Source organism: Wyeomyia smithii, chromosome 3 (genome assembly GCF_029784165.1).
Source record: "Wyeomyia smithii strain HCP4-BCI-WySm-NY-G18 chromosome 3, ASM2978416v1, whole genome shotgun sequence".
Lineage (NCBI taxonomy): Eukaryota > Metazoa > Arthropoda > Insecta > Diptera > Culicidae > Wyeomyia > Wyeomyia smithii.
This window is the reverse complement of record NC_073696.1, coordinates 174286193-174303708: the sequence shown is the minus strand read 5'-3', so window position 1 is coordinate 174303708 and position 17516 is coordinate 174286193. Positions and strand designations below refer to the sequence as shown.

General features: G+C 34.3%; 1 protein-coding gene across 3 annotated transcripts in view; it reads right to left on the bottom strand.

Moving 5' to 3' along the window:
* Positions 1-17516, bottom strand: part of LOC129732016 (uncharacterized) — a 117563-nt gene that overhangs the window by 18236 nt on the left and 81811 nt on the right. For all 3 annotated transcript variants that reach the window (XM_055692464.1, XM_055692465.1, XM_055692463.1), the window contains one exon: positions 10395-10528. In XM_055692464.1, coding sequence (XP_055548439.1) covers positions 10395-10528 — 134 coding nt within the window. The remainder of the gene's footprint in view (positions 1-10394; positions 10529-17516) is intronic.

Sequence of the window (17516 nt, the reverse complement as noted above, 5' to 3'; positions counted from 1 at the left end):
GAAAATGCACTAGTGCACATCGTGATCAGTCAAAAAGCATTGCACACATGGCTATTAAATTACTAAGTATTCCGTTTTTCTTTATTGTTTGCATCAGCATCACGTATGTCTACAAAATAAAAAGTATATTAAATTTCAAACACCATTGGAAAATTTGAAGCATTCAATGAACAGTTTTCTATTAAAAGTGGTGTTGTGCTGAAATAGAAGATGGATAATTTTGGCACTCGGCTAATAACGACACTGGGGTTTTGGGTTGCTTTTGCTTTAAGTTTTTTTAAATGTTTACGTTTAATTTATCTATGGCCTTTTGAATTCCCAAGAGCTTCTTTACTAGTTTACCAGCCGATGGCTTATGTCTTTTTCATAGCTAAATGTAAACACGAGTAGGAACAAACAAAGTGCAGCAATTATGGCTACTTCACTGTGATTCGTATTGATAGATTTTAACTTGAGTAATAGCATAATAATGCAAGCAATGTAGCAATGGAGCATTGGCGTTTTAATTTTAAAATTTTAAATTAGAAGATTAGATCATTAGAAGATTAGATCAATTTCGCTTCCAGAATAAACATTTCATGAAACGTTAAGTTATATAAGAATTCGCGCTGGTTTCGGAAACTGCAAAGACCTTCTGTTTACACAGATACAGATGACAATTGCGGAGTTAGCTCTACAATACTACTGATAATAAGTGTTTTTCCTGAACTGGGATTCAAACATACTGAGACTGGCTAGACCAGCGTCGTACTTCGAGGTAAGCTACTGTTTATAAATGTGGTATCCAAATCTGTGTTCTACACTCATTAATTCTTTTTGGGATAATGCTTATGATTTGAACCTTATTAATTTTTTTTTAAGAAAAATGCTTGTCTCCATACTCTTTAATATACTGCGGAATAAGGTGTTTTTTGCTTAGCATTTACTAAAATGCTTTAGGATCGATAGCATTCTTACCGAGAGTTCGATTTTTCGAATGTGTTGGTACATAGATGAAATACGTATGTGCATATTCGTAAATAAAGAAAAGAATACCTTTCTTTCTTGAACTATTGGACGGAAAGTGAAGTGGAAGATAAGACATTTTTAGTAAGGTGTATTCAAAAACTAGGATATTGAATTTATTTTTCCTCTATCATGAAAACGACATGATATAATTGATGACATTTTTCAAAAAAAAAGGTATAAAAAATATTACATATTTATTTTAAAAATGTGAAAAAAACAAATCCCCCGCAAACAAATGACTTTTGAAGGAGAACATCTGTGTAAATCACTTGATCCATAAAGCAACGTTTTGACAATACTATCATATTCATTTATTGATTGAGTAATTGATTTTTTCACATTTTTATATTTGCCTCCTTAGTCATATATGTATTTTTTTAAACATTCAGAGACAGAATTGAATAGTACAGTAAGGTTTTTTTTTACACGAAGGATGCGTCCCAAATTTGTAAAAATCGCGTAAAAAAGACTTTTGTTAGTTGTAAATATAACGAAGAAAACCGTTTTAAAATATTTGAACTTCGTTTGAATATGATAGTGGTCAATCTAGAGACCAAAATTCAACATTTTAAATTTTTAGTATTTACACCAAAAATTGCGCTTTTTTTTGAAAACGGATATATGATCACCTTTGGTCTAAACGGAAATGAGGTTTATATCTTGTACCGTTTAGTAATTGAGAAATGCAACTCGCGTAAAAAAAACGAGTAAAACGAACCTTACTGTACTGAATTTTTGGAATGGTGATTTTTTTTATTAAAGTGAAAAGAATTGAAATTAATTGAAATTTAGAGAAAGCCAGCAGAAAAATCATGTTACCCTTTTTCATCCTTTTTCGAATACAATTTTCCTTGAAAAATGAAGGAAAAGAAATATGCTGTTTTAAAAGTAAACAGAAGAGTTTACCATTATGAGCCTACCAACTACTTGAAAGTTGGAATTTTTTTAAATATGTATATTTTATTATATACAACTGCCATTTGGTTAGATACAATCTGTTTGTGTTCAAAAATGGAATGCTGTTTATTTAACACACACCAAGTTTCTTGAAGTTTTTGCCGAATAAAGGATACTATACCGTAACTATTAACATCTTTTTCAAAATGTTAACATAAACGTGCTGAAAATTTCGATAAACTACTGCAGTGTAACGCCGATGACATAGTCATCAGCCTAACTGTCAATGAATTATGTCGGGTACTCGGATAAACAAACTATTATCATCGAAGTAGTTTTCATATTTTGATTCATAAATGATTATTCCGAAACAAAAATATTCGTCGATTTTTGATATTCTGGCCAATGTGCATGATGATATTAGTATCAATCAAGATAGATCCAGTAAGCTATAAAACCGTGAATAAACATCTCAGCGTCAAAAAAAAAAAATGGTTATTACTGCATCGAAAATTCAATACAATGATACAGCCGATTGAGACAATTCCTCCCATTTACATCAGAAAAGATAAAGTCTTTTCCGCATCTGAAAAGCAATCGGAGGATCGCAATCCTCCTGATTGAAATTCCCAGCTGTTTATATAAACTTTATCGGCAGAAAAGAAAAATGAAATAGATTTCTGGTCATAACAACAAATAAATTTTTGTCATTCGCTTCTTAGTTCAATCGTTGTAAAACAGAAGTGGTAGCCAAATTCGAACTTAAAATTCTGAACGCATACAAAGCGGAGAGCTTAGCAATCCGAAATGGTGTTCACAGCAATTATCGGCATTGAAACAGAAAACAAAATATTATTCTGGATGCAAACGGGAGATAATGCGGTGTTGCGGTTTTTTTTCAAAGTCGTAAACATATACGAATATTTACAATCGCTTCACTTTCGATGGTTAAGGCTGTTGTGTGTTTGTTGTAGAATAGCAAAACATTATTTGCGTTTTTTTATTCTTAGTTTGTTTTCATTTTTGGTACTGAATAAAACATATAAACGTATCTGCCAACGCTTTTTGTGATAAATAACACAAGAAACTATTTTCAATAGCATGGTAATTTTAAATGACTTTCCTCAACCTAGAGGATTCCAATTTTTGGAATGAATTGGCTATTTGGCTCGCATTGTTTTTCTACAGTTGAAAAAATAAAGAAAGTTGGAAAAAGAACTGATGTTAAGCTGCTCAGTGATGTCATACTGAATTCTTTGAACAATTAATGAATTTTTATTCAATAATACAAAACACGTACCGTGACTACCAAGACTTGGTTAAGAGACATGGATATCACTATTCGCACGATGATAGCAAACGTGATTCGGAATAGAGTCGTATGTCATTACTGTGTGAAAGCTTCACTAAAACCTGGTTGCGATCACAATTAGAAAATATAATTTCCTGGCAAATTCGAAACATAAAAATTTGAAATCAAATCATCATTTGAAATCATGTGCTTTGTGCCCTAATCACTCGTCTGGCTCAAAAGTCTAAATTTGAATGAAATTCATTGGCAACAAAATGAATATACTTGCATATTTTTTAGTAACCAACAAGTTAATCGTAGGTAACCTTCATGTGTTATTTTTCGCTAGCCTGTTGGTCGAACGCTAATAAAAGCTCAATTACATCTCACCCACTTCGAATTAATTACAACAAATGCGATGCTCTTGTTGATTTTTGTGTTACGGCTTCTTCAACACAATCTGTTATCTGTTGATTTTTTTCTATTTTGGACTATTATTCCAACTAGCAGTCACAAGATTACACATACACTTCAATATTTGTTTAAATTACAAATCGTAGATTCCATGACTTAAATTTTCTACGTAAAACTCAAAACAATATAAGTCAATCAATTCGTTTATTTTTTCAAATATCACTCGCTACAAGGTTCAGAAAGATAACAGAAAGGCACACAGATAATTGATGGTAATTTGTAGATAAAATTAAAGCTAGCCGAATTTGGTTTTCCGTGTAGCGGAAAATTTGAAGAGCGTACAGAGTTTGCTTTGCAGACAGGATAAGAGACAGTCGCTAATCACTTCGAGCGAAGATGTGTGTTAGCTAATAGACTGGATTAAGATTTGTTAAGTGTTGAAAATTAGTTATGCACACAAGTCTACGATAGTTTCCTCGTTTGAGAGATTTAACACAAGAACCGGTACTGATCTCACTGAGGTCAATTGTCCCAAGAACATTACTGTGTAACATGTCCAATTTACGCTATTGTCTACTGATGTCTGCTGGTTCGGCAGCGAAATTATTTCCGTTGCGTTGCCACTAGCGCTGTGAAGCTCCGTCAATTTCTTCACAATTATGGTGCCGTCAATAAAAAGTAATCAGCCATACATTTGTTTTTCTGCTGATAAAGACATATAGCACCTATATCTTCATATTTTGCAGTATCTATCTTCACACCCACGGTTGACGTTCTCTACTGATGAATATCACCACAATTACACACTCACGCGTAAAATCGTAAAACGCCGCGACCAAACTTTATAAAATTCTTATGAAAGTTGGCATGCAAAAATCTATAAATATATAACAATACTGTTGTATGGATCCACTTAAACGACGAGCCGGTTATTATTCTTTGGTACGCTTCGGAAAGTTTATTTACAGGCAAATGCGTCTCGAAATATACTAGATTCAAGCTTAGTTTGTTCTGATGCCCAGTCAACTTTACCGCCTAATACCACGCGTCGCGAAATCGCAAACGGTTCAAGTAAAACTGCTACGGCTTGAATCGACAAGCGATGGTGTAGAGAAAAAGGGACATAAAATTTACAGTGGTAGGGTAATTTTCACTTCAAGTGTTGCTCTATAACTTTTATTTTTAATTACATTGATATTGTTTGTTTCTGTTCGTATCACTTATTATTTGCCTTTGGGTGAGCAAACTAATTGTCACTTTATATTGCGATTTTTAAAACATCGATTACTTGCAAACTTCTCGGAATAAACCTATCTTGTGGTTTTGTTGGATAGGAAATAAAATCATGTAAATTAGTCAAAAATTAAATAATAATGATTGAAAATGACCAATGGACAGAGTAAGTGAGTCATTACTTGTCGTTCTTTACTGACTTAACGCAAGATGTGTATAGCTACGGACATTACCCTATTACATATTGTTTGTGTGCATGAGAACGTGAGATGAGCTTGTTTACACACTTACTGGATCGTGTGTAGGCTGCGTCGGGCTAAAGAAACAGGCTGTTAACTAGTAGAGATAGCAGCTTTGAAAGCTACTTGTTTACGAACAACCGCAGCGAACCACGCATACCGTCGTGGGATGTTTGGGTGGTTCTAGATATTTTATTTACTTATTCATCAAGTAATCATTTATGCTATAGTATTCTAGCTATAGTAAACACAGAGTGTAGTTTATTTATGTCGGTTACTGAACTCTTATTCATACATAGTATGGTAATGGTTTTTTGCATGATTTGTTTCTTGTAGGTTATAGGTATTTCAAAGGTAGGTATTTTGAAAATGATCTGTACTTGGGTAAAACATGGATCCTATAATGTTGATAAAGTTTTAATATACTGTCCAAACCTTTCATACATAAAACCGAAGAGTTTGCATATTGCTCGAGATGAGCCAACTGAAAATCTCTTTAATAAGATAAAAAATAAACAATACTGGAGTTTGAGTCACAATCCAAATTCCAGTATTTCGCGATGTTTGTTGTTTTTGTTATCATAGATCCACCCTTCCGACGAACGTCTTTAAAATATAACAAATATTGAGGCTAGACAAACGCATTTAAGTATTGAAAATAAGTATATGCTCTTATTTTTAATACCTGCATAGAAAAATAAATATTCTCACGCCGTTTGTTCTAAATTAGTAAAGTAAACATCATTATGAACAACTGTGAAAAAACAATGAAGCATTAGACGTAACAGGAAATCCACGATTCAGTAATTATTGAATCGATCGAAGTTACAAAGTTCAGAAGACGTTATCCTATTCGTAGACGTATTTTATCATTACACTAAAGTTCGGTAAATATTGAAATTTGTCTTGTTTCAAGTTTATTTTAGCTATAAAATAGAGTATCGCACCTCTGCGTCAGCGGTTTCATTCGGCAGATTTTCTACAGCAGGTTAATATAAAACCTGCCGAAAAAAATCACTCCCAAAGAAGTGTGATAACGTATTAGTTGAAATATATATTCTACCTTGTAGAATCGGACCGCGATCTGCAAACGCCTTGTGCAGTAGGGTAGATAACAATGTGATATACTGCCGCTATTGGCAAACCAGTCCTATATAAAATTTGAGTGTTTTCTCGTTTTATGCGGGAATGAGTTCATTTTAGTATGTTCTTCAAGAATGGCTAATGAAAAAGTAAGGTTTGTTCTTGTTCCACACAACCTCGATTGTTTTTGTTCTCTGGATGTACTACGTCCTAATTATTATCTTAACAGTTCTAGGTTTTCATTAGCATATAACTGTTCTTTTTCCAATGAAGTTGAAAGTGCAATTGCTCTTCTTATAAAGTATTCATCGAACAATTCAACGTTATTTTGTATAATTGTGTCAATGCATCAAACATAAAATATAAAATAATGATAAAAGATACTCGGAAAAATTACACTTGATTTTGTAGCTTTATAAAAAATATTTTGGCGATTGATACCATTCCGGAAGTTTTTATTGAGTTTTACTGTAATCGGACTGTAACTTCGTCTGTAAGGTATCGAAATGTGAAAATCACGAAACTTTATTATCTGAGAAACTACAAAACCGATTCGAACAATATTGATATCAAATGAACAGGCTAGTTAAAGGTTAACTGATTAATTATGATTGAAAACGTGGTTTCAAAGTTTGGCTGCCCTATACGTTCCCATTATAATAGGGCATAAGCAACCGTTATGTATTAAACTGTAAAATCAACGAAAGTCTATTATCTCAAAGATTATACGAAATAATTGAACATAACTAGTGTCTGACGAACGAGTTATCTCAAACTTACAAATAACAAACTTCATAACAATTTGATATATGGTTCAGAAGTTATGGAAGGAAAAGAAATTCAAAGACTATTTAAAACTATACCTGCTTTGATCAATATATGTGGCCTCAACATAATTTAAATGTGGTATCGTACTATTTAAACGTTCCTGGTATTGCTCGCAAGTAAATTGTTCGAAATTAAGAGTCATTTCTCATTCTTCATTTTTATTCCTTAAGCACTAACATTACGTCAAATTTTATACTTCAATTACAACATCAATATTTTAGAAGCCAAAGAGTGAATATTCCTTTATTGGATTGAAGCATTCATGTAAATCTATTTTTACAAATCATAAGTTTGAATGAGAAAGGCTGGGTCTGACCGCTAGGTGGATTAATTTGGGTTTTTCAGGTAAAAACTGATTTCTTTTCCCCGGGATAGGGTTACTGCAATGTATGTTTATTAACGAGCAGACTTGGGATCTCATCCTATCGATGGGCAATATGTAGTCCGAAACTGGTAGACGATAGGTAACTTATAGGTTATTTTTTCAAATTTGTTAAAGCAAAAAGTGTCTGATCACTCGCCATGTTTTGTTTCTGTTTGCGTTTAATGCAATGTGTACTTTATGGACTGTTAGAAAATTGAAAAACTTATTCTCATTGGCTTTCAATGAGCGAAGGTTCCAATTCATCTTTGATTAAATTATTCATTGATATTATTAAATTATTCATTGATATTATTTGCCGTTAGAATAAGCTTACTCCGAATAAAAAAAAGGATTGCGCACTAAAAGAGCAAAAAACTTAAATTTAAGACTGAGAACTTTGTAATAATAATGAGGTGAATGCTACATTGACAAGTGACTCGTGCTGTTTCTATATACTTTTTTTTCAAACTCGAAAAATTATTTAGGCCCAACCGTAAGGCATGATATTCTATATACTTGATACAGCCTTCATAATTGCGAAATTGGATAACTCTTGCAATCTTTCTCAATTCGAATACAGTAAGGTCTTTTTTACGCGGATTGCTTTTCTTCATAACTCAAAATCGGTACAGCATATCGACCTCGTTTCAATCACGTTTTACGTTTCAAGCCAAAAGTAATCACATATAAGTCTATAAAAAAAATCACAATTTTTGGTGTAAATACTGAAAATCTTCGGAACTAGAATGACACACAGGAGCTAGAATCGACCACAGACACCATTTGGAATTCTAAGATGGTGACGTCCGGTTTCTGGGAAACAGCCGAAAATGACCAAATAACCCCCAAAATGGGTGTTTCTTAAACCAGAATGACACTCAGGGGCCAGAAATTGTCTGCAAATGCCATTTTAAAATCAAAGATGGCGACTTAAGGTGTTATTTTAAAATAACATGGGTTTGGAGATTGATGAGAAACTTGAAACCATTGGATTTTTTTCCAGAACACGTATCATATTGATATCAAAATCTGATACCAAAATCCGCAAACATGATTCTAAATTCCCGGCTGATAAAGATAAACGACAACTATTTTTTTACTGTCTTAATTTTTTGAAGTCGTTTTTCATTTTCCGTATCGACATTTTAATACGGATGTCATTACTCGTTAACCCTCTAGTGTCCAAGTTAATTTTTAGACGGACTTCGGTAAAATCACTATAAATCTTCATAAACATTTTTTAAGTATTTATTGAAGCTTTTTAGAGGTTCGACTAAGGCCCGTTTAGAGGCGGCGCTGGGCACTAGAGGGTTAAAAAGTTGAAATAAGTTAAAATTATGTTTTGTATCACTACAAATTACAATCCGAATACGTCAACACGTGGGCCAAATGTAAAAAGTGTTTCAAAACTTCACGCGGGCCGCGAGAAATGAAGCAGAGGGCCGGATGTGGCCCGCGGGCCGTACGTTGGACAGCCCTGCCATATGGCATCACCTGACATATAAAATTTGATAACAGTTTAACAAATATACTTGAAATTTTTAACGAAGAAAATATTCTAAGCTGTTAGAGATCAGACTGATCTTCAACATGCAATATAGTTTATACCAATTATGCAAGCGATTGCTGAGTAATAAGAGTTGGAATGCCATTTTTCGATGTAAAAACTGATTTTTCTCCGCGGGGATTGGGTTAATCTGTTCCTTATCCGCAATACACTGAATGGTGGCGCTAAGAACACTTAGTGGTCAATGATTTGATAAAATAGATAGATTTCCAGCTCTTATCGATATTACTGCAATAAAAAGAGTTGTCGTTTTTTAATGTAAAATTTTGAGCAGTCGTAATTTGTATATAATCAACAATTTTATTCAATCCCAGTTTATAGGTATTTGCGATAAATTTGTTCGTTTTAGTGTTGATATGAAAAAAAAATAAACAAACCTCACAAAAACAAACAAAATACACAAACCTCACAAGGACAGTGTGAGAATTTTGATGCGTCTGGCAGCTTTGACTATAATTCAGCGTTGCCATCACTAAAGTGGTTAAAGTCGCAAGTTGCAGAAAGATGACGTTAGCATTCCAAACGAGTAAGAATTTGAAATCTTACACGCGATTTCTGGAGTGTTTTGTTCTAGCTTGGATACCTGTTATCTGTGGTATAAGCGTTTCGGTCTTACTGAAACCAGCTAGACAAGCTACGAATCAAAGGAAGTAACCGAGATAAAAACAGAAGCAACACGTTCATTCGACGAATACGGTAAACGTCAATATAAAATGAATTGAATCATAATGAGATGAATCAAGTCTCGATTCATGCATCATTTAGCTAACTAGGCAGCACATAACGTAAAATACTGGATCAAAGTAGGCGTTTCTGGATAAAATCGATGTAAGGGCGAATGCCGCAAGTGTAAATAAACTATCGATCTATCGATGGAGGACTAAAAACACTACGTTCAGAACTTAAAAAATGCAAAAGGATGAATGTCGTATTCAACACGGTAAGCATGCTGTCAAGTGGGGTTGCCATTTCTCCGCGCCAGTGAGCGTTATGCTAACGCGCTCTTGGAAGGCATAAGTTCAAAGCGTAAACGAAAACCAGCAATCAATTCGTACGGTTGCTTTTCAATTCGTACGTACTTAGATTAAGTAGCCGAGACCTTAACGACTGAGAAATACAACGACGTATTTTAAAAGTTTTAATTGAACTTTTTTTTAATAATTGGCTGATATGGAAAAATGGAAAAATCGGTCAATATGATCAGCTCTTCAGTATTTTGCTGAGATAAATTCCGCGTGTATGGAAAATGTTTGATGTTACTTCATTCATAAACGAACGAAAAAAAAAATTAAATAATTATATGAGAAAACCAACAATTTCTGTTAACGGATACTTCAATAAAATTTCAAGACCATTATTATATCTTTGATACCGAACCGCCATACGCCTGGCGGATATGCAATCTTCTTTACCGACCACATGATATGCACGAATTTCATGAACATAAAAAGTTTATTACATGCTACTTACCCCTCGTGAATCTCGGAATAGAATGGCAGCGTGATAAGGATCAAGCGTACCGTCCGCACGTAATCCTCGATTTGCACCCAATGACGCGCGACGTCTTTCCGCTAGTTCTGCTGAAGCCCGTCGCATATGAGCCGCTAATAAAAATAAACAATATTGTAATTATTCATGTTATAATATAATCAAATAATAAATATTCATTCGGTGGGATTCGCTTTCTGTTGAGTTCCAAAAGAGTTGTGCAGAATGCAGTATCTGTCGTCACATTCCTTAAAATTGACTCAAGGTGATTGAAAAAAAGTTCAGTGAGACACAAAAAGATATTTTTCTGCAGCTTAGACCTCCAATAATTTTGCTTTCTTTCAATTTTTTAACATTTGGGCTTAATTTATCGGTGAAAGATGATACAGTCATGGAGAAAATAATAAATACACTTGCAGTGTTGGATAATTTTTCGTATTTGCGTACTGATTTTAATTGTTGTATGATGTTATGTTACGTCATTATGATCCGCAGACACTCTTTTTAAAAGAGGCACGGAGAAATGACTGAAGAAATTTCTTTGTCGGAGATTCCGATTTTTTTTTGCGTGAGTTAGTGTTTAAAGTGGCGACAAAAAAAAAATACACTATTGAAATATATATACCAAACAATCCAAATTAACTTTATTTCTCTACATATTGTTAGCAAAGTGATTTTTTACGTTACAAAACTCACTTTCAAAATTTTGTGGCCTGTTTTTTGTTTTGTAAAGCCATATTCAATCTTCGTGGAATGATTACCACCAGTTTTTCACGAGTAGAAGCTGAACTAGCATTTCACGCTGATTGTCCGACGTTCCACAAGTCTGTTTTATTTTTTGTATGATGCTTTGCAACCTAAACTTTTCTAATCTTCCATAGAATTTCTAAAGGATTTAAATTAAAAGTCTGCGCTGGTCAAACTAATAATTTTATATTTTCGTTTGAAAATCATCTTCGTGTTTTCAATGCTGTTTAGGATCGTTACTCTCCAACGAAGAAGCATGTTTTCTTTGGCATACGGAAGCATTGCGCTACGTAAAATATCTACACAGTCGTTAGTATTCATAGTCTATGTTATAAAATCAACGGGTTCCAAACCAGCATCAGAAAACAGTATTACACCGTTTTGTGGTCACTTCCAAATTTTACTACTTTCGTGGTTAACTGTTCATTGAAGGCAGTATTTACCGGTCTCATCACCAGCTGCTGACCGTTTGAAACAGAAAGGTTAAATTTCGACTCATCCGACCAAAACACGATATGCCATTTAGTTGCACCCTAGTTTGAAAACTTTTTTAGAAAATTCAGTTCTTGCTAAAATGTGTCGCTTTTGAAGTAGAATAAAGTTTCCTGTGTACCTAGGTGGTCGATTTTGCTTCCATATGCCGAATAAAACATGCCACTTTGCCGGATCTCTATGCAGTATAACGATCCTAAACATACAGTATTGAAAACACGAAGATGATTTTCAAACGAAAATATAAAATTATTAGTTTGACCAGCGCAGACTCCTAATACAAATCCTTTAGAAATTCTATGAAAGATTAGAAAAGTCTAGGTTGCAAAGCATCATCCAAAGAATAAAACAGACTTATGGAACGTCAGACAATCAGCGTGAAATGCAAGTTCAGCTTCTACTCGTGAAAACCTGGTGGTAAACATTCCACGAAGATTGAATATGGCTTTACAAAACAAAAAACAGGCCACAAAATTTTGAAAGTGAGTTTTGTAACGTAAAAAATCACTTTGCTAACAATATGTAGAGAAATAAAGCTAATTTGGATTGTTTTGTATATATATTTTAATAGTGTATTTTTTTTTGTCGCCACTTTAAAAACACTAACTCACGCAAAAAAATTTTGGAATCACCGACAAAGAAATTTCTCCAGTTATTTCTCCGTTCTTCTTCCAAAAAGAGTGTCTGCAGATCTTAATGACGTAACATAACATCATACAACAATTAAAATCACTGCGAAAAATCATCCAACCCTACAAGTGTATTTATTTTTTTCTCCATGACTGTATATGATAGACAGATTGTATCTATTATACATCGCAAGGCGGGATTCATAGCTATTTTTCAATATGTAAAAGCGTATTGCGAACGCTTACCAAAAATGATTCATGAAACTCCACTATTACAATTTGTGGTGAATCCTGTACTGTAGTACCACAGCTATCGATAATCTGCACCAAGAAAGCTAATCTTTATTAGCACCTTACCAAGTGCCAGATAACTTGTCCTTTGCTAACAACACATGGAGTTTGAACGGAGGCCAATAATTCAATTTATTTGAATAAAATGATGACGTTCGGTTCAACGTATCTTTCTCTTGATCACTTTCATCACGTTTATGTTTGTCTGTGTAATAATCGAATTTCAAAGAAATCACATTTTGTGTAGTATTTTTTAAGTACCTATAAATAATTTCTCGTCAAACGGACTGTTTAACATTGCGGTGCAAGGTGCAATTGTTTTCATTAAAATAAAGTACTAGATGTTTAATTACCAAACACAACACAAAACTCGGTAGTTCACGGCTATCATAGAAGCAAAAAAAAGATAAAGAAGTTTATCTTTGTTGCCAGTATAGTTAATAAAACTAAAAATAGTACATACGAACAGCAATTACCTTCCTTGAGTATCTTATTGTAAATATTGTATGTTGATTCGCAATCGTCTAGAATGCGCTGAGTGCTTCGCACATCCAGTGAACGCGATCGTGTTCGGAAATCTTGCTGATCGTTTTGGTTTAATCGTGACAGATCATCGGGTGAATAACATTGTGTGGTTTCATTAATTGACTCGTGCCGTGTCCGACTAGGCCAAATGTGCGCTTTTTTACCCAGATGTTTCAACATTTCTGTGATCGAATGGTGATGATTGCTTTTGTGATGATGGCGATGCTGTTTTTCGGTGCTTTTCGAAAAAGACGACTGAGATAAATTACTATCAATGCTACTCTGTGAAATACTTGATGTAAGCCTCCGAGCGAAGCTACTGTTGTCGAAGCGATTGCGATGCCCGAGGTAGCGATTGTTTTCCAGGTGGTATCGATTAAAACTATTGTTGGCGGTACTGGCGTATTCGTCCAAAGAATGGACGCCTTGGTTACGCTGGAAGAGTAGATTTCGGTGGTGATCTGATACTAGTGCGAATCTGTTTTCTGCTTCCTGTTCATCATAGGCTCCCGTGTGTGTAAAATACTGATGATCGGTTTTATACTCGTAAATGTCGTTGAGATCGTGTGGAAAATAACCCGCATAATTTGTTGTCGGTGGAGAAGCAGCACTCTCTAGTGATCCTCGTCGGCCCTAGAATGCAACTTGTTTACTTTATTTGTTTTTCGATTAACCTTTATCTTACCGCAACATTTCGTCTGGACATTCGTTTAACTCCGGTTCCACCAAAATCTAAATGTACATTTGTTCGTCCATCAGGAGACTTTTTACTCCGTGGAATCGAGATACCTAAACTATGATATTCCTGAAACGCTGGGAATCGATATCCGCTGGCAATTGATTGGGGATCAGAAATGGCACTCAAATCTGCAAGAGAAATGGGAAAAATGATTGCAAACTAACACAAACATAAGCCAAATGTTTTGAAAATGGCATTCTAATAACGAATTTCTTTTTTTCCAAAGTTTATCTGAGGCTATTTGGCATCTCTTTCTTGCATTGTGAATCGCAATAGTGTTTCTCTATTCCTACGTAGGTTTGCACTGACCCAGTGGAAAAGAAATCCGCTATAATACTAAGTCTCCTGGATTGACATTGTGTTTGGCTTAACAACACAACTAGCAATGCAGCGCGACTTTAATTGGCAAACAGTGCGAGAATAGATGCCAAAATTCATTTTCATTTGTAGGCTTATATGTGTAGGTGTTGATTCTTGACTTACCTTCGGCGTTGTAGAGTATCGGTTCGGCATCATCGTCCACACTATGAGATCGTGGATTTGACGGTTGCGAGGGCGAAGTTGCTCCGCTACCCGCGACTCCGTTGATGGAGTGCCAACTGTCTGTGCTTGCGTGCTTCTCCAACGCATGCTGGCGTAGCAAATGCTGTATACCATGCATTTTTGTAGCTTTGGCAATTATGATCAACAGAATCCGTGATGATGTATATAGATGAACACTTTTAGACACGAATATTGTTTTTTCACTTGCTTTTTCTAGAGTCACATTTTTGGAATATAATAGTTTCGGCTGATAACTTTTCTTCAAATCTTGCGAACTTCTACTATGAAACGTTTATTTATCACTTTAATGGCAATGTTTATTTTCTCATTGTACGAAAAGCATTACACTAGCACTGGAAAAGTTATTTTTGTTGAATAATGAATTTTTGTTACATAAAGTAAAATTTTTGGTAAAAAAATATTATAGCCAAATAACAAAATCACGCCATGTTCATTTTTTTCTACGATGTGTACGTCCCAATTTTAAAAAATTTCTGCGATGTTTCAAAGCGTTGTAAAATTGGACAAAAAACAGGATATTCCCGACGGATTATTTTATACAAAATATTTGAATTATATTTAAGTTGAATAACACTTAATAGGATAACAGTTAAACTAACAAAAGAAAACATTTGCGTGAATATTTTCAGAAAAGAAGCTTCGAAGCGGTTTGCAAAAAGGATTGCTTCACAATCATCAAATTACGGTCAACATAAAACGCTTACTGCGCAAAGAACATTCATGTTCATTAATCGTAAAAAAGGTGATGGGCAATGATTCAATCGATATTGTCTATGGATTTCGATGGTAGTGATACTTTAACAACTACTAAGCATATGTAAAAAAATTAACTATTTGTCAGTCAGTTAGGCTGTCCTTTCTAATCAAATGAAATGCTATGTTAGTCTTTACTATTTTTCTTTTATTGATGAGTGTCAGTATGTAGCTGAATTGATTGAAATTGTAGCTGAGACGTGTCCATTATTCTCAATTGAGTTAATTAAGGATAGCTTCTCTGTAGGAAGCCTCGTTTACGCAGGCTGGTTGTTTGCTATCTTGCACGCATCAGTATAAGATAGTCTATCGCTTCCGTATTTATGATCTGACAGTAACCGGCACTAGCTTACCAAATTACATGCTATACTATAAATATGCGCTTAATATCAACAGCAATTCAGAAAATGTTCACGAAAAGTGTCACGAGAACGCATGCAAGTTATTACGATGGTGCACTGGCATGACGCCACTAAAATAAGGGTCAACAACATTGGAAAGGCATATTAAATCACCTTGTGTTTAGTAGAAATTATAGCCGCTGTAAACTTGATACCTTCATTCTCATTTTTTCAACGTATCCCACTCAAGCAAGCAAAAATACCGGGTTCTTTTGATAGTGGATAGTACACCGCTTTTGTCATTGTAGTGAGTAGCACCATAAAAATTTGCCAATCAAAATTTTGAGACTAAGAATAATCAAATCAATAAAAAGCAAACAAGCGGGTAAAATTTGAAGTGTAATATGTAATAACAAAAAAAGATGACAGTAGTATTTAATATTTTTTGCCAATGAAATCAGATTTGCGTGTTTGCCACTTGTCAATTATAATGTTAATCATTCTGAATAGGGAAAAATGCGCTTGTTGCCACACTGTCGTATCAAAACTTTCACCGGACTATTAATAGCATATTTTCGGCAGACAGCAGCCAGCATAACAATTGAGTCAATATTGGCCTATAATACGGCGTTCTTGCACACGAAAAACAGTTTGCCTGCCGTTTGTTGATGATAGATTCTGAACCGTTTCTATCTGCGCACCTGGAATTGTATACCTTTGTGCTTCATATGCAAAATGTGTTTTGCATTTGATTTTGAATTTGGTTAGTTTACTGCTTTAATAATTTTGAAGGAATATTCCGATGATCGGATAATGAATTATAAGATTTTTCTTGTTAATGCGTATTTTGAAGAATGAACTCGACTTATTGGAGATCAATGATTAATAACTTTAAAATAATTGGAAATGTTATACTCTATATGCGGTATCTTCTCTTTTTAGCGGCTTTCACTAAAACTGTTTTTACATTATCATGATGATAGACTTTTTGCCATATCTCTTATGGATTTGCCCTAATTTTCGTACTAGATGAAGACAAACCCGCAGATCACTTTCTCAGTGAACTAATTATAAAGATGCACTTTGGTAGCCAGAGTTGATAATAATTGAACTTCGTTATATTTGGTAAACTTTTCATAATGCATAATCTACATGGAAGCGCACTTTCATCAAACCATTGTCAACACATTTTCGCTTCAAACTTCTTTAAGTCGTCACACCCCGGTATACAATTTCATGTCTCATGTTACAAATATTGCCAAGAGAATAAAAATCGATATTCAGGCAATGCTTCGAAATCGGAATTTATCATATTATCAAATCTCAAAACATTTTTTACAGCTTAATTTGGTAATAAAATCACTAAATAAATAACGAGCATGGCAAAAAATTATTTCTTGTCAAAAGCTGTTTATTTTGACAACCCACGTGGATTTCGAAATTCCCATAAAATTGTATATCATTTTGTTTGATTGCGCATGAAATTCTGTTTTTTTTTTTCAAAGGCGAATGCTTTTTTCAGAACTTTACTATTCCTGAAAACGTTGACCTATTTTTTGCACACAAGTAGCTTCTACCTGTATACTGCTGTCTCATGTTTTCATCACTGACTATGTAAAACGGAATAGGTGATGGAATAAACAATAAAATCGTAGATTCGTTTTCCATGCGAAAATTCTACAATTGACTAGTGAATAGCAATTACTACAAGGTTGACAAATCTTCCACTGAGCACACTACTTGATTTTTACACATACCAACACAAATAAGGCGAGTTATGTAATGAAAACATGATCTAGTACGAATGTTTCTATGCTCACTAATTTTATGCTGACGGCACGCTCACAATATAAAGCAAAAATACACGATAGAACTTCTCGGATAGAAGCGTATCCATTCAACGCGAGAGTTCGATGTAAACTGAGATAGTCTTGCGCTTTTCGAACCACTTTGGCGTTATTCTCTCTGTTCCGTTCGCGTTACGTCTAGATAAAAGCGATATCCCTCAGCAGCGGAAACTGAA